The sequence below is a fragment of the Poecile atricapillus genome, chromosome 31, assembly GCF_030490865.1.
Source record: "Poecile atricapillus isolate bPoeAtr1 chromosome 31, bPoeAtr1.hap1, whole genome shotgun sequence".
Taxonomy (NCBI): domain Eukaryota; kingdom Metazoa; phylum Chordata; class Aves; order Passeriformes; family Paridae; genus Poecile; species Poecile atricapillus.
In genome coordinates, this window is record NC_081279.1 from 3,238,966 (window position 1) to 3,261,016 (window position 22,051).

Here is a 22,051-nt window from a genome sequence, read left to right on the forward strand (position 1 = left end):
TAAAACCCTCCCGGGACCCCCGAAAACCCCCCGGGACCCCCGGGACTCCCCCCAAACCCTTCCCGGTACCCCCGAACCCCCCCGGTTCCCCCGTTATTCCCGGTACCGGGGATGTAGGTGAACTGCAGCTCCCGGGCCAGCGGGCGCAGGCGGGGCCGCAGCTGCAGGTACCGGAACAGCAGCACCTTCCCCTTCAGTGCCGCCGCCAGGAGACCCCCGGTACCGGAACCGGCACCGGAACCGACACCGGAACCGGGAGCGGTACCGGCACCGGCACCGGGAGCGGCACCGGGAGCGGGCAGAGCCGCCAGCCCGTACACGTTACTCTGAGAGCCCAACCGGCTGAAACTGTCCTCGACCAACGGGCACCGACCCCACCGGGACATGGCACCGGAACCGGGAACCGAACCGGAACCGGAACCGGAGAGGGGACACCGGGAGCGGGAACCGGGACCGGAGAGGGGAGGGGACACCGGGAACGGGAACCGGGAACCGGGACCGGGAGGGGAGGGGACACCGGGACCGGGACCGGAGAGAGGAGGGGACACCGGGAGCGGGAACCGGAACCGGGAACCGGAACCGGAGAGGGGAGGGGACACCGGGAACGGCACCGGAACCGGGAACCGAACCGGAACCGGAGAGGGGACACCGGGAGCGGCACCGGAACCGGGAACGGAACCGGGACCGGGACCGGAGAGGGGAGGGGACACCGGGACAGGAACCGGGACCGGGAACCGGAGAGGTGAGGAGACACCGGGAACGGGACCGGGAGAGGTGAGGGGAACCGGGACGGGAACCGGGAACCGGAGAGGTGAGGAGACACCGGGACAGGGAACGGGAACCGGGAGCCGGAGAGGTGAGGGGGAACCGGAACCGGGAACCGGCACCGGGAACCGGGAGAGGTGAGGGGATACCGGGAACGGGACCGGGAACGGGAACTGGGAGAGGTGAGGGGACACCGGGAACGGGACCGGGAACGGGAACTGGGAGAGGTGAGGGGACACCGGCACCGGAACCGGGAACCGTGAGGGGACACCGGGAACCGGCACCGGGAACCGGAGAGGTGAGGGGACACCGGGAGCGGGAACCGGGAGAGGTGAGGGGACACCGGGACCGACACCGGGAACCGGAACCGGAGAGGTGAGGGGACACCGGGAGCGGCACCGGGAACCGGCACCGGGAACCGGGAGAGGTGAGGGGACACCGGAGCCGGGAACGGAACCGGGAACCGGGACCGGAGAGGTGAGGGGACACCGGGACCGGGAACCGGGAGTGGTCAGGGGACACCGGCACCGGGAACCGGCACCGGGAACGGGAGAGGTGAGGGGACACCGGGAGCGGGAACGGAAACCGGCGAGGACACCGGGAACCGGCACCGGGAGCCGGAGATGTGAGGGGAAACCGGGACCGGGAACGGGACCGGGAACCGGGAGAGGTGAGGAGACACCGGGAGCTCTGAGGGGACACCGGGAGCGGGTACCGGGAGCGCTGAGGGAGCACCGGGAGCGGTGAGGGAGCACCGGGAGCGCTGAGGGCGGGACAGGGATCGGGTACCGGGAGCGCTGAGGGCAGCACCGGGAGCGCTGAGGCGATACCGGGAGCTCTCAGGGCAGCACCGGGATCGCTGAGGGCAGCACCGGGAGCGAGCCCCGCGCAGGCAGCGCCCGGGGCAGCCCCACCGGCCGCGGGCAGCGGGGGCCTTGCGGGAGCTCGGCGCGGCGCGATGACGTCACCGAGCAACGACGGGATGAGGTTTGGCGCGAAAATCCCGCCCATTTGTGGGCGGGGCCAAAAACCCGCGAAATGATCGAGGGGGCGTGGCCTAAAAGGGGGCGTGGCCTAAAGGGGGCGTGGCCTAAAGGGGAAATTGGGGATCCCAGAGGGAATTTTGGGAGTCAAAGCCGGAATTTTGGGATCAAAACCGGAATTTTGGGGATTTTTTGGGAATTTTGGGAATCCCTGAGGGAATTTTGGGATCAAAACCGGAATTTTGGGGATTTTTTGGGAATTTTGGGAATCCCTGAGGGAATTTTGGGGATTTTTTTGGAATTTAGGGGATTTTTTGGGGAATTTTGGGGATCTCAGAGGGAATTTTGGGGGATTTTTTGGGAATTTGGGGGGATTCTTTGGGGAATTTGGGGATCCCAGAGGGAATTTGGGGGATCCCAGAGGGAATTTTGGGATCCCAGAGGGAATTTTGGGATCCCAGAGGGAATTTGGGGATCCCAGGGGGAATTTTGGGGATCCCAGGGGGAATTTTGGGGATCCCAGGAAGAATTTGGGGATCCCATATCCATGAAAAATTTAATCCAAGAGGATTTTGGGGGGATTTTGGGGATTTTTTGGGGGGTCTCAGCACAGATCCTGCTCCTCTTCAAATCCATGAAATATTTATTCCAAAAGAGTCCAGGGGGGATTTTTTGGGATTTTGGGATTTTTTTGGGGGGGATTTTGGGTCTTTTGAGGGGATTTTTGGGATTTTTTTGGGGTTTTTTGGGGGGAATTTTGGGATTTTTGGGATTTTTTTGGGGGGATTTTTGGGATTTTTTTAGGAATTTTTGGGGGGGAATTTGGGATTTTTTGGGGGCAATTTTTGTGATCTTTTTGAGGGGATTTTTGGGATTTTTTGGGGGGATTTTTTGGGGTTTTTTGGGGGGAATTTTTGGGGTTTTTTGGGGGGATTTTGGGGTTTTTTTGGGGGGATTTTGGGGTTTTTTGGGGGGGATTTTGGGGTTTTTTGGGGAGGATTTTGGGATTTTTTGGGAATTTTTTGGGGGGATTTTTGGGATTTTTTGGGGGGATTTTTGGGATTTTTTTAGGAATTTTTGGGGGGGAATTTGGGATTTTTTTGGGGCAGTTTTTGTGATTTTTTTGAGAGGGTTTTTGGGATTTTTTTGAGGGGATTTTGGGGTTTTTTGGGGGGAATTTTTGGGTTTTTTTGGGGGATTTTGGGGTTTTTTTGGGAGGATTTTGGGATTTTTGGGGGATTTTTGAGGGGGATTTTTGGGATTTTTTGGGGGGGATTTTGGGGATTTTTTTGGGGGGGGATTTTGGGATTTTTTGGGGAATTTTTGAAGGCATTTTGGGATTTTTTGGGGGGATTTTGGGGCATTTTTGGTTTTTTTTTTGGGAGGATTTTGGGATTTTTGGGGGATTTTTGAGGGGGATTTTTGGGATTTTTTTGGGAATTTTTGGGGGGGAATTTGGGATTTTTTTGGGGCAATTTTTGTGATTTTTTTGAGGGGATTGTGATTTTTTTGAGGGGATTTTGGGATTTTTTTGGGTGGATTTTGGGATTTTTTAGGGGGTGGATTTGAGGGTTTTTGGGATTTTTTTGGGAGGATTTTGGGATTTTTTGGGGGGGATTTTGGGGGATTTTTGGGATTTTTTTGGGGAGGATTTGGGATTTTTGGGGGGGAATTTTGGGGTTTTTTTGGGTGGATTTTGGGGGTTTTGGGGATTTTTTGGGGGGATTTTGGGATTTTTTGGGGGGGATTTTGGGGTTTTTTTGGGCGGGATTTTTGTGATTTTTGGAGAGAATTTTGGGATTTTTTTGTTGGGGGATTTTGGGGCATTTTTGTTATTTTTTTGGGAGGATTTTGGGATTTTTTTGGTAGGAATTTTGGGAGATTTTGGGATTTTTTGGGGGGAATTTTGGGGTTTTTTTGGGTGGATTTTGGGGTATTTTGGGGGGATTTTTTGGGGTGGATTTTGGGGTATTTTGGGGTTTTTTTGGTGGATTTTGGGGTATTTTGGGGTGAATTTTGGGGTATTTGGGGTTTTTTTGGGGGTGGATTTTGGGGTATTTTGAGGTTTTTTTGGATGGATTTTGGGATTTTTTGGGGTGGATTTTGGGGTATTTTTGGGGTGAATTTTGGGGTATTTTGGGGTTTTTTTGGGGGGAATTTTGGTTTTTTTTTGGGGTGGATTTTGGGGTATTTTGGGGGGGATTTTTTGGGTGGATTTTGGGATTTTTTGGGTGGATTTTGGGTTTTTTTGGGGTGGATTTTGGGGCGATTTTTTGGGGTGGATTTTGGGGCATTTTTGTTATTTTTTTGGGAGGATTTTGGAATTTTTTTGGTGGAAATTTTGGGAGATTTGGGGGATTTTTTGGGTGGATTTTGGGGTATTTTGGGGTATTTTTGGGGTGGATTTTGGGGTATTTTGGGGGGATTTTTTGGGTGGATATTGGGGAATTTGGGGTTTTTTTTGGGGGGATTTTGGGGTATTTTGGGGTTTTTTTGGGGTGGATTTTGGGGTATTTTGGGGGGATTTTTTGGGTGGATTTTGGGATTTTTTTGGGTGGATTTTGGGGTGGATTTTGGGGCATTTTGGGTTTTTTTGGGGGGTTTTTCAGCGCAGATCCTGCTCATCCCCTGGGATGCTCCTCTTGATTCGCAGCAGCAGCGACGTCAGCCACTGATCCAGGCGGGAAATGGAGTCAAATTCCTTCACCTAAACACGGGAAAAAATCTGGGAATTCCGGGAATTCCGGGAATTCTGAGGGTTTGGGGGGGATTGGGGGAGATTTTGGGGGATTTTATGGGGATTTTGGGGGATTTTTGGGGGATTTTATGGGAATTTTGGGGGGATTTGGGAGATTTTGGGAGGGTTTGGGAGGATTTTGGGGGATTTTATGGGAATTTTGGGGGGATTTTGGGGGGATTTGGGGGATTTTGGGGGGGGATTTTATGGGAATTTTGGGGGGATTTGGGGGGATTTTGGAGGAGATTTTGGGGAGATTTTTGGGGGATTTGGGGGGATTTTATGGGAATTTTGGGGGGATTTTGGGGATTTTGTGGGAATTTTGGGGGGGATTTTGGGGAGGATTTTGGGGAGGATTTGGGGGGGATTTTGGGGAGATTTTGGGGGATTTTGGGAGGATTTTGGGGGGATTTGGGGAGATTTTGGGGGGGGATTTTATGGGAATTTTGGGGGGATTTTGGGGGGATTTGGGGAGATTTTGGGGGGGATTTTATGGGAATTTTGGGGGGATTTTGGGGAGGATTTTGGGGGGATTTGGGGGGATTTTGGTGGGATTTTGGGGGATTTTGGGGAGGATTTTGGGGGGATTTTGGGGGGATTTTGGGGGATTTTGGGAGGATTTTGGGGGGATTTGGGGGGATTTTGGGGGGGGATTTTATGGGAATTTTGGGGGGATTTTGGGGGGATTTTGGGGGATTTTGGGGTTTCCCACGCACGGCGTCCGTGAAGGCGTCGACGTTCTGCTCCTCGTGCGCGTCCAGGATCTTCTGGGGACCGGAGGAGGAGGAGGAGGAGGAGGAGGAGGAGGATGAGGAGGGTGAGGAAGGCTCAGAGAGAGCTCCAGCTCTTCACAGCCCCCCCCCCCCCCGATCCAGGCCAGGATTTGGGGATGATCCCAGAGGAGGAGGAGGATGAAGGAGGAGGAGGATGAGGAGGAGGGTGAGGAGGGTGAGGAGGAGGAGGAGGAGGGTGAGGAAGGCTCAGAGAGAGCTCCAGCTCTTCACAGCCCCCCCCGATCCAGGCCGGGATTTGGGGATGATCCCGGAGGAGGAGGAGGAGGATGAAGGAGGAGGAGGAGGTGGAGGAGGAGGTGGAGGATGAAGGAGGAGGAGGAGGAGGAGAAGGATGAGGAGGATAAAGAAGGAGAATGAGGAGGGGGAGGAGGAAGATGAGGAGGGTGAGGAAGATGAGGAGGAGGAAGATGAGGAGGATGAAGGAGGAGAAGGAGGATGAGGAAGATGAGGAGGAGAATGAGGAGGAGGATGAAGAAGGAGGATGAAGAAGGAGGAGGATGAGGAGGGGGATGAGGAAGATGAGGAGGAGGAAGGAGGAGGAGGATGAGGAGCATGAAGGAGGATGAAGAAGGAGGATGAGGAGGATGAAGGAGAAAGGATGAGGAGGAGGAGGATGAGGAGGGAGATGAGGAGGAGGAGGAGAATGAGGAGGAGGATGAAGGAGGAGGGGAATGAGGATGAGGAAGATGAGGATGAGGAGAATGAGGAGGAGGAGGGTGAGAAGGATGAGGATGAGGCAGGGGATGAGGAAGATGAGGAGGAGGAGGAGAGAAAGAGGATGAGGAGGATGAATGAGGAGAAGGAGGATGAGGAAGATGAGAAGGAGGAGGATGAGGAGGATGAAGAAGGAGGATGAGGATGAGAAGGGGATGAGGAAGATGAGGAGAATGAGGAGGAAGAGGATAAGGAGAATGAGGAAGATGAGGAGGAGGAGGAGGATGAAGGAGAATGAGGATGAGGAGAATGAGGAGGAGGATGAAAAAGGAGGAGGAGGATGAAGGAGGATGAGGATGAGGAGGAGGAAGAGGAGGAGAAGGAGGAAGGAAGAGAAGGAAGGATGAAGGAGGATGAGGAGGGTGAAGGAGGATGAGGAAGATGAGGATGAGGACGAGGAGAAGGAGGAGGAGGATGAAGGAGGATGAGGAGGATGATGATGATGAAGGAGGAGGAGGAGGAGAATGAGGAGGAGGAAGAAGAGGATGAGGAGGATGATGATGAAGGAGGAGGAGGATGATGATGAAGGAGGATGAGGAGGAGGAAGAAGAGGATGAGGAGGATGATGATGAAGGAGGATGAGGAGGAGGAGGAGGATGAAGGAGAATGAGGATGAGGAGGAGGAAGAGGAGGAGGAGGATGAAGGAGGAGGAGGAGGGTGAGGAAGATGAGGATGATGATGAATGAGGAGGAGGAAGATGAAGGAGGAGGATGAGGAAGATGAGGAGGGGAATGAGAAGGAGGAAGATGAGGAGGATGAAGAATGAGGAGGAGGAGGATGAAGGGGGAGGATGAGGAGGATGAGGAGGAGGGGGATGAGGAAGAGGATGAGGAGGAGGATGAAAGAGGATGAGGAGAGTGAGGAAGATGAGGAGGATGATGAAGGAGGATGAGGAGGAGGAGGAGGGTGAAGGAGGATGAGGAGGGTGAGGAGGAGGATGAGGAGGGTGATGAAGGCTGACCTTGAGCAGTTTGCATTCCCGGGAGTCGGAGAAGGCCGGGAACATCTCCTCGTATCTCTGCACGGCCAGCTGGGAACAACAACCGGAATAACAACCGGAACAGCCGGAATAACAACCGGAATAACAATGGGAATAACGGGAATAACGGGAATAACAACCGGAATAACAACCGGAATAACAACCAGAATAACAACCGGAATAACAACCGGAACAGCCGGAACAACAACCGGAATAACAATGGGAATAACGGGAATAACGGGAATAACAACCGGAATAACAACCGGAATAACAACCGGAACAGCCGGAATAACAACCGGAATAACGGGAATGGGAATAACAACGGGAATAACAACGGGAATAATAACCGGAATAACAACCGGAATAACGGGAATGGGAATAACAACGGGAATAACGGGAATAACAACGGGAATAACAACGGGAACAGCCGGAATAACGGGAACAACTGGAATAACGAGAATAACCGGAATAACGGGAATGGGATCAATGGGAATAACGGGAATAACGGGAATAACGGGAATGGGATCAATGGGAATAACGGGAATAACAGGAACAACCGGAATAACGGGAATGGTGGGAATAATGGGAATAATGGGAATAACGGGAATGGGAACAACGGGAGTGAGGGACAGGGGGACTGGGAGAGAGCCGAGCATCCCATCCCATCCCATCCCATCCCATCCCATCCCATCCCATCCCATCCCATCCCATCCCATCCCATTCCCACATTCCCAAACCCCCATTCCCAACATTCCCAAATCCCAACATTCCGGTACCTGTGCATTGAGGGTGTCGACGCAGCAGTGGCAGAGCACAGGAAATGCTCCAATCCCAAATCCCCCATTCCCAATCCCATTCCCAACATTCCCAATCCCACATTCCCGATATTCCCAACATTCCCAACATTCCCAATCCCATTCCCAACATTCCCGATCCCCCATTCCCAATCCCATTCCCAACATTCCCAAATCCCAAATTCCCAATCCCATTCCGGTACCCGTGCGTTGAGGGTGTCGACGCAGCAGTGGCAGAGGGCAGGAAATGCTCCAATCCCAAATCCCAAATCCCCACATTCCCAATCCCAAATCCCGATCCCAAATCCCAAATTCCCAATCCCAAATCCCAAATTCCCAATCCCAAATCCCGATCCCAAATCCCAAATTCCCCATTCCCAATCCCAAATCCCAACATTCCCAATCCCAAATCCCAAAATCCCAATCCCAAATCTCATTCCCAACATTCCCAATCCCATTCCCAACATTCCCAACATTCCCGACATTCCCGACATTCCGGTACCCGTGTGTTGAGGGTGTCGACGCAGCAGTGGCAGAGCTCAGGAAATGCTCCAATCCCAAATCCCCCATTCCCAATCCCAAATCCCGATATTCCCAACATTCCCAACATTCCCAATCCCACATTCCCGATATTCCCAACATTCCCAAATCCCAAATTCCCGATCCCATTCCGGTACCCGTGCGTTGAGGGTGTCGACGCAGCAGTGGCAGAGGGCGGCGCGCAGGAAATGCTCCAATCCCAAATCCCCCATTCCCAATCCCAAATTCCCGATCCCAAATTCCCAATCCCAAATCCCCCATTCCCAATCCCATTCCCAACATTCCCAATCCCATTCCCAACATTCCCAAATCCCAAATTCCCGATCCCATTCCGGTACCCGTGCGTTGAGGGTGTCGACGCAGCAGTGGCAGAGCGCAGGAAATGCTCCAATCCCAAATCCCCCATTCCCAATCCCAAATCCCCCATTCCCAATCCCACATTCCCGATATTCCCACCATTCCCAACATTCCCAATCCCATTCCCAACATTCCCAATCCCATTCCCACATTCCCAACATTCCCAACATTCCGACATTCCGGTACCCGTGCGTTGAGGGTGTCGACGCAGCAGTGGCAGAGCACAGGAAATGCTCCAATCCCAAATCCCACATTCCCAATCCCAAATCCCAATCCCAAATCCCAAATTCCCGATCCCAAATCTCATTCCCGATATTCCCAACATTCCCAAATCCCAAATTCCCAATCCCATTCCGGTACCCGTGCGTTGAGGGTGTCGACGCAGCAGTGGCAGAGCACAGAAAATGCTCCAATCCCAAATCCCCCATTCCCAATCCCAAATCCCAAATTCCCGATCCCATTCCCAACATTCCCAATCCCATTCCCACATTCCCAATCCCAAATCCCAAATCCCAAATTCCCGATCCCAAATCTCATTCCCGATATTCCCAACATTCCCGACATTCCCGACATTCCGGTACCCGTGCGTTGAGGGTGTCGACGCAGCAGTGGCAGAGGGCAGGAAATGCTCCAATCCCAAATCCCACATTTCCAAACCCAAATCCCGATATTCCCAACATTCCCAACATTCCCAATCCCATTCCCAACATTCCCGACATTCCCGACATTCCGGTACCCGTGTGTTGAGGGTGTCGATGCAGCAGTGGCAGAGCGCAGGAAATGCTCCAATCCCAAATCCCCCATTCCCAATCCCAAATCCCGATATTCCCAACATTCCCAATCCTGATATTCCCAACATTCCCGACATTCCCAACATTCCCAAATCCCAACATTCCGGTACCCGTGCGTTGAGGGTGTCGACGCAGCAGTGGCAGAGGGCGGCGCGCAGGAAATGCTCTTTGGCTCCGTACTTGAGCAGGGGACTGTCCATGGCCACCGCCCCAACCTGCACCGGGAACAGCCGGAATGGGATCGGGAACAGCCGGAATGGGATCGGGAACAGCCGGAATGGGATCGGGAACAGCCGGAATGGGATCAGGGAATGACGGGAAACAACACCGGGAACAGCGGGAAACAACACCGGGAACAATGGGAAACAACAGCGGGAAACAACACCGGGAACAGCGGGAAACAACACCGGGAACAGCGGGAATGGGATCGGGAATGACGGGAATGGGATCGGGAACAGCGGGAATGGGATCGGGAACAGCGGGAATGGGATTGGGAACAGCCGGAATGGGATTGGGAACAATGGGAAACAACACCGGGAACAGCGGGAATGGGATCGGGGACAGCGGGAATGGGATCGGGAATGAGGGAATGGGATCGGGGACAGCGGGAATGGGATCGGGAATGAGGGAAACAACACCGGGAGCAACGGGAAACAACACCGGGAACAATGGGAAACAACACCGGGAACAGCCGGAATGGGATCAGGGACAGCGGGAATGGGATCGGGAACAGCGGGAAACAACACCGGGAACAGCGGGAATGGATCGGGAATGACGGGAATGGGATCAGGAACAATGGGAATGGGATTGGGAACAGCGGGAATGGGATCGGGAACAGCGGGAATGGGATCGGGAACAGCGGGAAACAACACCGGGAACAGCGGGAATGGGATCGGGAACAGCCGGAATGGGATCGGGAACAGCGGGAATGGGATCAGGAATGCCGGGAATGGGACCGGGAACAGCGGGAAACAACACCGGGAACAGCCGGAATGGGATCGGGAATGAGGGAGACAACACCGGGAATAGCGGGAATGGGATCGGGAATGACGGGAATGGGATCGGGAATGAAGGAATGGGATCGGGAACAGCGGGAATGGGATCGGGAACAGCCGGAATGAGACCGGGAACAGCGGGAGACAACACCGGGAACAGTGGGAAACAACACTGGGAACAGCGGGAATGGATCGGGAACAATGGGAAACAACACCGGGAACAACGGGAATGGGATTGGGAACAGCGGAAATGGGATCGGGAATGCCGGGAATGGGATTGGGAATGAGGGAATGGGATCGGGAACAGCCAGAATGGGATCAGGAACAGCGGGAAACAACACCGGGAACAGCCGGAATGGGATCAGGGACACCGGGAATGGATCGGGAACAGCGGGAATGGGATCGGGAATGAGGGAGACAACACCGGGAATAGCAGGAATGGGATCGGGAACAGCGGGAATGGGATCAGGAATGAGGGAATGGGATTGGGAATGAGGGAATGGGATCGGGAACAGCGGGAAACAACACCGGGAACAGCCGGAATGGGATCAGGGACACCGGGAATGGGATCGGGAATGAGGGAATGGGATCGGGAACAGTGGGAAACAACACTGGGAACAGCGGGAATGGATCGGGAACGAGGGAAACAACACCGGGAACAACGGGAATGGGATTGGGAACAGCGGGAATGGGATCGGGAACAGCGGGAATGGGATCGGGAACAGCCGGAATGGGATCGGGAACAGCCGGAATGGGATCGGGAATGACGGGAATGGGATCAGGAACAGCGGGAATGGGATTGGGAATGAGGGAATGGGATCGGGAACAACGGGAAACAACACCGGGAACAGCCGGAATGGGATCGGGAATGAGGGAATGGGATCGGGAATGACGGGAATGGGATCGGGAATGACGGGAATGGGATCGGGAACAGCCGGAATGGGATCGGGAACAGCGGGAATGGGATTGGGAACAGCGGGAATGAGACCGGGAACAGCGGGAAACAACACCGGGAACAACGGGAATGGGATCGGGAATGAGGGAATGAGGGAATGACGATGATGAGGAGGAGGAAGAGGAAGAGGAGGGTGAGGATGATGATGAGGATGATGAAGGCCAGACCTGCTCATAGATGTCGATGGAGAGGGAAGAGAGGGATGAGGAAGAGGAGGATGAGGAAGAGGAGGGTGAGGATGATGAAGATGAAGGCCAGACCTGCTCGTAGATGTCGATGGAGAGGAAACAGGGGGATGAGGAAGAGGAGGATGAGGAGGATGAGGAAGAGGAGGAGGAAGGGGAGGGTGAAGGTGATGAGGATGAGGAGGATGAGGATGATGAGGATGAGGATGATGAAGGCCAGACCTGTTCGTAGATGTCGATGGAGAGGGAAGGGGAGGAGGAGGATGAGGAGGATGAGGATGAGGAGAAGGGTGAGGATGAGGAAGAGGAGGGTGAGGATGATGAGGATGATGAAGATGAAGGCCAGACCTGCTCGTAGATGTCGATGGAGAGGGAAGAGGGGGATGAGGAAGAGGAGAATGAGGAGGAGGAGGAGGGTGAGGATGAGGAGGATGACGAAGAGGAGGATGAGGAGGAGGATGATGAGGAGGGTGAGGATGATGAGGATGATGATGAGGATGATGAAGGCCAGACCTGCTCGTAGATGTCGATGGCGCGCGGGAACTGCTCGAGCTGCGCCGCGAACGCCGCCACCTTCAGCAGGCACTTATTGGCTGAGCTGGGAACGGGAACCGAGCCTGGATCACGGGATTCCCGGAATTCCTGGAGATCCCAGAGATCCCAGAGACCCAACCGGAACCGAGCCTGGATCACGGGATTCCTGGAGATCCCAGATTCCCAGAGATCCCAGAGATCCCAGAGATCCCAGAATTCCCAAAGATTCCAGAGATCCCGGAAACACAATAGGAACGGAGCCTGGATCCCGGGATTCCCGGAATTCCTGGAGATCCCAGAGATCCTGGAAATCCCAGAAATCCAACTGGGAACAGCGGGTGGATCCCGGGATTCCTGGAATTCCTGGAGATCCCAGAGATCCCGGAATTCCCAGAGATCCCAGAGATCCCGGAAATCCCCAAAACCCAACTGGGAATGGAGCCTGGATCCCGGGATTCCCGAAATTCCTGGAGATCCCAGAGATCCCGGATTCCCAGAGATCCCAGAGATCCAACCAGGAACGGCGGATGGATCCCAGGATTCCCAGAAATCCGGGAAACCCCAGCAAGAAATTCCAGGAATTCCACCCCAAAAATCCCAGAAATTCCACCCAAAACATCCCAAAAAAATCCCAAAAATTCCGTCCAGAAAATCCCAGAAATTCCACCCAAAACACCCCAAAAATCCCAGAAACTCCACCCAAAAAAGCCAACCCAGAAATCCCAAAAATTCCAGAAATTCCACCCCAAAAAATCCCAGGAATCCCGAAAATTCCACCCAAAACATCAAAAAAATCCCAGAAATTCTGCTCCAAACACCCCAGAAATCCCAAAAATCCCAGAAATTCCACCCAAAAAATTTGATGAATCCCAAAAAATCCCGGAAATTCCACCCAAAAAGTCCCAGGAATCCCAAAAAATCCCAAGAATTCCACCCAAAAATCCAAGGAATCCCAAAAATCCCGGAAATTCCACCCAAAAAAATCCCAGGAATCCCAAAAATTCCACCCAAAACATCCAAAAAATCCCAGAAATTCCACCCCAAAAAATCCCAGGAATCCCAAAAATTCCACCCCAAAAAATCCCAAGAATCCCAAGAATTCCACCCAAAAATCCCAGGAATCCCAAAAATCCCGGAAATTCCACCCAAAAAAATCCCAGGAAACCCAAGAATTCCACCCCAAACACCCCAGAAATCCCAAAAATCCCAGAAATTTCACCCAAAAAATCCCACCCAAAAAATTCAAGGTATCCCAAAAAATCCCAGGAATTCCACCCAAAAAAATCCCAGGAATCCCAAAAATTCCACCCAGAACACCCAAAAAATCCTGGAAATTTCACCCAAAAAATTCCCCAAAATTCCACCCAAAAAATCCAACCCAGAAATCCCAAAAATCCCTGAAATTCCACCCCAAAAAATCCCAGGAATCCCAAAAATTCCACCCCAAAAAATCCCAGGAATCCCAAGAATTCCACCCAAAAAATCCCAGGAATCCCAAAAATCCCTGAAATTCCACCCCAAAAAATCCCAGGAATCCCAAAAATTCCACCCCAAACACCCCAGAAATCCCAAGAATTCCACCCAAAAATCCAAGGAATCCCAAAAATCCCGGAAATCCCAAAAATTCCACCCAAAACATCCCCAGGAATCCCAAAAATTCCACCCAAAACATCCAAGGAATCCCAAAAATCCCGGAAATTCCACCCAAAAAAATCCCAGGAATCCCAAAAATCCCGGAAATCCCAAAAATTCCACAAAAAAAAATCCCAGGAATCCCAAAAATTCCACCCAAAACATCCAAAAAATCCCAGAAATTCCACCCAAAAAATCCAAGGAATCCCAAAAATCCAAGAAATTCCACCCAAAAAAATCCCAGGAATCCCAAGAATTCCACCCAAAAAATCCCAGGAAACCCAAAAATTCCACCCAAAACATCCAAAAAACTCCCAAAAATTCCACCCCAAACACCCCAGAAATCCCAAAATCCCAGAAATTTCACCCAAAAAATCCAAGGAATCCCAAAAAATCCCAGAAATTCCACCCAAAAATTCCCAGGAATCCCAAAAATTCCACCCAAAAAATCCCAAAAAATCCCAGGAATTCCCAAAATCCCCGAAATTCCACCCAAACAATCCCAGAAATCCCAGGAATTCCCCTGGAATTCTCCCGGAAGGTTCCGGAAGCCGCCCGGGGCGGGAATTGGGGACCCCCCCGGAATTCCGGGATCCCTCGGGATCCGCTGGGATCCGCCGGAATTCCGGGATCCGGTACCTGGTGGATTCCTCCCCTTTGTAGTAATCGGCCGCCTGCTCGTAATGGGCGATGGCCTGGGGGAAAAAACCGGGAAAATGGGAAAAAATGGGAAAAATGGGGGAAAAACGGGGAAAAATGGGAAAAAACGGGGAAAAACGGGGGAAGATGGAAAAAAAATGGGGAAAAATGGGAAAAAAATGGGGAAAAACGGGGAAAAAATGGGAGAAAAATGGGGAAAAAAACGTGGAAAAGAAGGAAAAAACGGGAAAAAAATGGGGAAAAAAACGGGGAAAAATGGGAAAAAATGGGAAAAAAATGGGAAAAAATGGGAAAAAATGGGGAAAAAATGGGAAAACACGGGAAAAAATGGGAAAAATGGGAAAAAATGGGGGAAAAATGGGAAAAAAATGGGAAAATCTGGGATCAGATCCCGGGAAATCACGGGGGACAACCCAGAAAATGGGAAAAAGCGGGAAAAAAATGGGAAAAATGGGAAAAAATGGGAAAATCTGGGATCAGATCCTGGGAAATCCCGGGGGGACAACCCAAAAATGGGAAAGAATGGGAAAAAACGGGAAAATCTGGGATCAGATCCCAGGAAATCACGGGAGGACAACCCAGAAATGGGAAAAAAGGGGGAAAATGGGAAAAAACGGGGAAAAACGGGGAAAAATGGGAAAAATGGGATCAGATCCTGGGAAATCACGGGGGGACAACCCAGAAAATGGGAAAAAAGGGGAAAAAATGGGAAAACCCAGGAAAAAAGGGGGAAATATGGGAAAAACCTGGGAAAAATGGGAAAAACTGGGAGAATCTGGGAAAAACTGGGGAAAAAAATGGAAAAAAATCAGGAAAAACTTGGGAAAAAACTGCGGAAAACGGGAAAATCTGGGATCAGATCCTGGGAAATCACAGGGGGACAACCCAAAAATGGGAAAAAAGGGGAAAAATCTGGGGAAAAACTGGAGAAAACCAGGAAAAACATGGGGAAAACCTGGAAAAACCTGGAAAAAACGTGGAAAACCTGGGAAAACCCTGAGGAAAACTGGAAAAATCTGGGAATAACCTGAGAATAACCTGGGAGAAACCTGGGAAAAAAGGGGAAAAAGTAGAAAAATCTGGGAAAAACCTGGGAATAACCTGGGAAAAACCAGGAAAAGTGGGAAAAAAAAGGAAAAAAAAACTGGAAAAAACTGGGAAAAATTTGGGAAAAAAAGGAAAAAGACTGGGAAAAACTGGGAAAAACCTGGGAAAAAAAGGAAAAATCTGGGAATAACCTGGGAAAAACCTGGGAAAAAACTGGGAAAAAGTGGGAAAAATCTGGGAAAAATCTGAGAAAAACCTGGGAAAAACATGGAAAAGACTGGGAAAAATCTGGGAAAATCTGGAAAAACCTTGGAAAACCTGGAAAAGCTGGAAAAACCTGGGGAAAACCTGGGAATAACCTGGGAAAAACTGGAAAAACTGGGAAAAACTGGAAAAATGTGGGAAAAATTGGGAAAATCTGGGAAAAACTGGAAAAATGTGGGAAAAATTGGGAAAAAATCTGGGAATAACCTAGGGAAAACCTGGGAAAAGCCTGGGAAAATCTGGGAAAATCTGGGAAAATCTGGGAAAAACCTGGGAAAAAAGAGGAAAAACTGGGAAAAATCCGGGAATAACCTGGAAAAAACCTGGGAAAAACTGGAAAAATCCGGGAAAAATCAGGAAAAATCTGGGAAAACCTGGGAAAAACCTGGGAAAAACCTGGGAAAAACCTGGGAAAAATCTGGGAAAAATCTGGAAAACCTTGGAAAACCTGGAAAAGCTGGAAAAACCTGGGGAAAAGTGGGAAAAGCTGGAAAAAATCTGGGAAAAACCTGGGAATAATCTGGGAAAAATTGGGAAAACCTGGGAAAACCCTGGGAAAAAAGAGGAAAAACTGGGAAAAATCCAGGAATAACCTGGAAAAAACCTGGGAAAAAGTGGAAAAATCCGGGAATAACCTGGGAAAACCTGGGAAAAAGTGGAAAAATCCGGGAATAACCTGGGAAAACCTGGGAAAAACTGGAAAAATCCAGGAAAAATCAGGAAAAATCTGGGAAAACCTGGGAAAAACCTGGAAAAATGTGGGGAAAACTGGGAAAACCTGGGAAAAATTGGGAAGATCTGGAAAAATCTGGGAAAAACCTGGGAAAAAAGAGGAAAAACTGGGAAAAATCTGGGAATAACCTGGAAAAAACCTGGGAAGAATCTGGAAAAACCTGGGGAAAACTGGAAAAAACCTGGGAAAAACCTGGGAAAAACCTGGGAAAAAAACTGGAAAAACCTGGGGAAAACCTGGAAAACCCTTGGAAAAAAACTGGGAAAAATCTGGAAAAACCTTGGAAAACCTGGGAAAAACTGGAAAAATGTGGGAAAAATTGGGAAAAACCTGGGAAAAATTGGGAAAATCTGGGAAAACCCTGGGAAAAAAGAGGAAAAACTGGGAGAAATCTGGGAATAACCTGGAAAAAACCTGGGAAAAAGTGGAAAAATCCGGGAATAATCTGGGAAAATCTGGGAAAACCTGGGAAAAACCTGGAAAGACTGGGAAAAAAACTGGAAAAACCTGGGGAAAACCTGGAAAACCCTTGGAAAAAAACTGGGAAAAATCTGGAAAAGCCTTGGAAAACCTGGGAAAAACTGGAAAAATGTGGGAAAAATTGGGAAAAATCTGGGAAAAACTGGGAAAAGCTGGGAAAAACCTGGGAAAAAAGGGGAAAAAGTGGAAAAAATCCGGGAATAAGCTGGGAAAATCTGGGAAAAACTGGAAAAATCCGGGAATAAGCTGGGAAAATCTGGGAATTGGGGTTTGGGAATTCCCGGGGGGGTGGAATTGGAGGCAGGAGAGGATAAACGGGAGGGAAAGGGTTAAAAAGGAGCCGAAATTCCGGAGAAATTCCGGGAGGAAGGAGCAGGAATGGCAAAATTCCCAAATTCCTGGAGTTTTGTGTTCCCTGATCCCGGATTCCCGCGGCTCCGGCCGCCCCCGCTCCGTCTGCTCTGCTGGAAAATTCCCGGGAAATCCCAAAATAAACGGAAAATGGAAAATGAAATGGAATTCAGGGAAATTCACCCCAAAAATCCCAGGAAAATCCCAAAATTCCCAGAAAAACCCACAAAGAACTCCAAGAAAATCCCAAAATAATTCTGGAAAATCCACAATTCCCAGGAAAATCCCCAAAAAATTCCAGGGAAATCCCAAAATAACCAGAAAATGGAATGGGAAAATGGGAAATGAAATGAAAATCAGGGAAATTCACCCCAAAAATCCCTGGAAAATCCCAGGGAAATCTAAAAAAACGCAGGAAAAGCCCAAATTCCCAGAAAAATCCTCAAAAAACCCCGGAAAATCCCAGGAAAATCAACAATTCCCAGGAAAATCCCCAAAAACTCCAGGAAAATCCCAAAAAAAAGCTCAGGAAAATCCCAAATTCCAGGAAAATCCCCCAAAAAACCTCAGGAAAATCCCAAAATAACTGGAAAATGGAACGGGAAAATGGAAAATGAAATGAAAATCAGGGAAATTCACCCCAAAATTTCCAGGAAAATCCCCCAAAAAAACAGGAAAATATAAAAAAAAACTCTGGAAAATCCACAATTCTCAGGAAAATCCCAAAAAATTCCAGGGAAATCCCGAAATAACCAGAAAATGGAACGGGAAAATGGAAAATAAAATGAATTTCAGGGAAATCCACCCCAAAAATCCCAGGAAAATCCCAAAAAACTGCAGGAAAATCCAAAATTCCCAGAAAAATCCACAAAAGCTCCAGGAAAACGGCAAAAAAGCCCCAAGAAAATCCCAAATTCCCAGGAAAATCCCAAAAAATTCCAGGGAAATCCCAAAATAAGCGGAAAATGGAATGGGAAAATGGGAAATGAAATGAAAATCAGGAAAATCCACCCCAAAAATCCCAGGAAAATCCCAGGGAAATCCAAAAAAATTCCAGGGAAATCCCAAAATAAGCGGAAAATGGAACAAGAAAATGGAAAATGAAATGAAATTCAGGGAAATCCACCCCAAAAATCCCAGGAAAATCCCCAAAAATCCCAGGAAAATCACAGGGAAATCCCAAAAATCTCCAGGAAAATCCCAAATTCCCAGAAAAAATGCCCAAAAACTCCAGGAAAATCCCAAAAATCTCCAGGAAAATCCACAATTCCCAGGGAAATCCCAAAAACTCCAGGAAAATCCCAAAATAACCTCTGGAAAATCCCAAATTCCCAGGAAAATCCACAAAAAACCTCAAGAAAATCCCAGGAAAATCAACAATTCCCAGGAAAAGCCAAAAAAACTCAGGAAAATCCCAAAATAACCAGAAAATGAAGCAAGAAAATGGAAAATAAAATGAATTTCAGGGAAATCCACCCCAAAAATCCCAGGAAAATCCCAGGAAAATCCACAATTCCCAGGAAAATCCCAAGAAACTGCAGGAAAATCCCAAATTCCCAGAAAAATCCATGAAAAACCTCAGGAAAATCCCAGGAAAATCAACAATTCCCAGGAAAATCCCAAAAAAACTCAGAAAAATCCACAAAAAACTCCAAGAAAATCCCAGGAAAATCCAAAATTCCCAGAAAAAATCCCCAAAAACTCCAGGAAAACGGCAAAAAAGCCCCAAGAAAATCCCAAATTCCCAGAAAAATCCACAAAAAACCTCAGGAAAATCCCAAATTCCCAGAAAATTCCATGAAAAACCTCAGGAAAATCCCAGGAAAATCCCAAATTCACAGGAAAATCCCCAAAAAACCTCAGGAAAATCACTAAAAACTCCAGGAAAATCCCAAATTCCCAGAAAAATCCACAAAAAACTCCAGGAAAATGGCAAAAAAGCCCCAAGAAAATCCCAAAATCCCAGGAAAATCCCAAAAAATTCCCCGAAAATCCCAAAATAATCTCTGGAAAATCCACAATTCCCAGGAAAATCCTAAAAAAAACCCAGGAAATGCCCAATTCCCAGAAAAATTCCCAAAAAATCGGATTTCCCCAGGATTTTCTGGGATTTTCCTGGACTTTTCCGGGATTTTCCCGGGATTTTCCTGGGATTTCCCCAGGACTTTCTGGGATTTTTCCGTGATTTTCCCGGGATTTTTCCAGGATTTTCCTGGGATTTCCAGGATTTTCCCAGGATTTTTCCCAGGATTTTTCTGGAATTTTCCCAGATTTTCCCGGGATTTCCTGGATTTTCCCAGGACTTTTCCCATTATTTTTCCGGGATTTTTCCCTGGATTTTCCCAGTGTTTTCCTGGAATTTTTCCAGGATTTTTCCTGGCATTTTTCCAGATTTTTCCAGGATTTTCCCCATGATTTTCTGGGATTTTCCTGGGATTTTTCCGGGATTTTTCCAGGATCTTTCCAGGAATTTTTCTGGGATTTTCCCAGGATTTTCCTGGGATTTTTCCAGGATTTTTCCGGAATTTTCCCAGATTTTCCCGGGATTTCCTGGAATTTTTCCAGGATTTTTCCAGGATTTTTCCCAGGATTTTTCCCAGGATTTTTCCCTGGATTTTCCCAGTGTTTTCCTGGAATTTTTCCAGGATTTTTCCCGGGATTTTTCCAGATTTTTCCAGGAATTTTTCTGGGATTTTACGGGATTTTTCCCCATGGTTTCCCAGGATTTCCCAAGATTTTTCCATGATTTTCCCAGGATTTTTCTGGATTTTCCCGGGATTTTCCCCATGATTTCCTGGGATTTTTCTGGGATTTTTCCCAGGATTTTTCCAGGAATTTTTCTGGGATTTTCCGGGATTTTTCCCCATGGTTTCCCGGGATTTTTCTGGGATTTTTCCATGATTTCCCAAGATTTTTCCATGATTTTCCCAGGATTTCCCAGGATTTTTCTGGGATTTTTCCCAGGATTTTCCCAGGATTTTTCCAGGATATTTTCTGGGATTTTTCCCAGGATTTTTCCCAGGATTTTTCCAGGATTTTTCCAGGAATTTTTCTGGGATTTTTCCGGGATTTTTCCCAGGATTTTTCCAGGAATTTTTCTGGGATTTTTCCCGCATTTTCCCCATGATTTCCCAGGATTTTTCTGGGATTTTTCCCAGGATTTTTCCAGGATTTTTTCTGTGATTTTTCCCGCATTTTCCCCAGGATTTCCCGGGATTTTTCCAGGATTTTTCCAAGAATTTTTCTGGGATTTCCCAGGATTTTTCCCCAGGATTTCCCGGGATTTTTCCAGGATTTCCCGGGATTTTCCGGGATTTCCCAGGATTTTTCTGGGATTTTTCCCAGGATTTTTCTGGGATTTTTCCCAGGATTTTTCCAGGAATTTTTCTGGGATTTTTCCCAGGATTTTTCCCGAAATTTTTCTGTGATTTTCCCGGGATTTTTCCAGGATTTCCTGGGATTTTTCCTCAGGATTTCCCAGGATTTTTCCAGGATTTCCCGGGATTTTTCCGTGATTTTCCCGGGATTTTCTGGGATTTCACCTTCTCCATGTCCAGCAGGTCGCTCTCGTAGATCTCGGCGATGGCGATGTGCTGCCGCGCTGCCATGGTGAAACGGCCCTGGAAAAACCGGAATATTCCATGGAAAAACGGGAATAAACCTTGGGAATAATGGGAATATTCCATGGGAAAAACTGGGAATAAACCTTGGGAATAACGGGAATGGGCCTTGGGAATAACGGGAATAAACCTTGGGAACAACCGGGAATATTCCATGGGAATCAATGGGAATATTCCATGGGAATCAATGGGAATATTCCAGGGGAATCAATGGGAATATTCCAGGGGAATCAATGGGAATATTCCAGGGGAATCAATGGGAATATTCCATGGGAATATTTCTGGGCAGGAATTCCAGGTGGGAATTCTGGGCGGGAATTCCAGGGAAAAAATTCCAGTTGGGAATTTTGGGCACAAATATCCAGGGAAAAAATTCCAGTTGGGAATTTTGGGTGGGAATTTTCAGGTTGGGAATTCTGAGTGGGAATTTTGGGCGGGAATTCCAGGGAAAAAATTCCAGGTGGGAATTTCCGGTGGGAATTTCGAATTCCAGTTGGGAATTCCAGGTGGAATTTCCAGGTGGGAATTTTGGGTGGGAATTTTGGGCGGGAATTCCAGGGAAAAAATTCCAGGTGGGAAATTCTGGGTGGAAATTTTGGGCAGGAATTCCAGGTCGAAATTCCAGGTTGGGAATTCCAGTTGGGAATTTTGGGCGGGAATTCCAGGGAAAAAATTCCAGGTGGGAATTTTGGGTGGGAATTAAAGTGGGAATTTTGGAGGGGAATTTTTGGGTGGGAATATCCAGGGAAAAAATTCCAGGTGGGAATTCCAGGTGGGAATTTTGGGCAGGAATTCCAAGGAAAAAATTCCAAGTGGGAAATTCTGGGTGGGAATTTCCAGGTTGGGAATTCCAGTTGGGAACTTTGGGGTGGAATATCCAGGAAAAAATTCCAGGTAGGAATTCTGGGCGGGAATTTTGGGCAGGAATTCCAGGAAAAAATTCCAGGTGGGAATTCCCAGGTTGGAAATTCCGGGTGGGAATTCCAGGTGGGAATTTTGAATTCCAGTTGGGAATTCCGGTTGGGAATTCCAGGTGGGAATTTCCAGTTGGGAATTCTGAGTGGGAATTTCTGTGTGGGAATTTTGGGTGGGAATTTTGGGCGGGAATTCCAGGGAAAAAAATTCCAGGTGGAAATTCCG

The 22,051-nt window shown here is 49.0% G+C and overlaps 2 protein-coding genes across 6 annotated transcripts in view; both read right to left on the bottom strand.

Annotated features, from left to right (window-relative positions):
• The window catches only part of KPTN (kaptin, actin binding protein), a gene marked incomplete at both ends in the record, with an annotated part of 28,729 nt that extends 28,253 nt beyond the window's left edge, over positions 1 to 476 (bottom strand). The window contains one exon of the mRNA XM_058859802.1: positions 107 to 476. Coding sequence (XP_058715785.1) covers positions 107 to 476 — 370 coding nt within the window. The remainder of the gene's footprint in view (positions 1 to 106) is intronic.
• A 3,555-nt stretch (positions 477 to 4,031) lies between these two features.
• LOC131590002 (alpha-soluble NSF attachment protein-like) overlaps positions 4,032 to 22,051 on the bottom strand; it is a 29,992-nt gene continuing 11,972 nt past the window's right edge. The window contains exons 5-11 of one of the 5 annotated variants that reach the window (XM_058859788.1): positions 20,834 to 20,911; positions 14,396 to 14,451; positions 12,104 to 12,188; positions 9,566 to 9,670; positions 6,956 to 7,024; positions 5,202 to 5,249; positions 4,032 to 4,455 (exon numbers count right to left, since the gene is read on the bottom strand). In XM_058859788.1, the coding sequence (XP_058715771.1) occupies positions 4,354 to 4,455; positions 5,202 to 5,249; positions 6,956 to 7,024; positions 9,566 to 9,670; positions 12,104 to 12,188; positions 14,396 to 14,451; positions 20,834 to 20,911 (543 nt within the window). In that variant the 3' untranslated portion in view covers positions 4,032 to 4,353. Of the gene's footprint in view, positions 4,456 to 5,201; positions 5,253 to 6,955; positions 7,025 to 9,565; positions 9,671 to 12,103; positions 12,189 to 14,395; positions 14,452 to 20,833; positions 20,912 to 22,051 lie in introns of all 5 variants that reach the window. The other 4 variants (XM_058859787.1, XM_058859790.1, XM_058859792.1 and 1 more) reach the window with 4 other exon arrangements.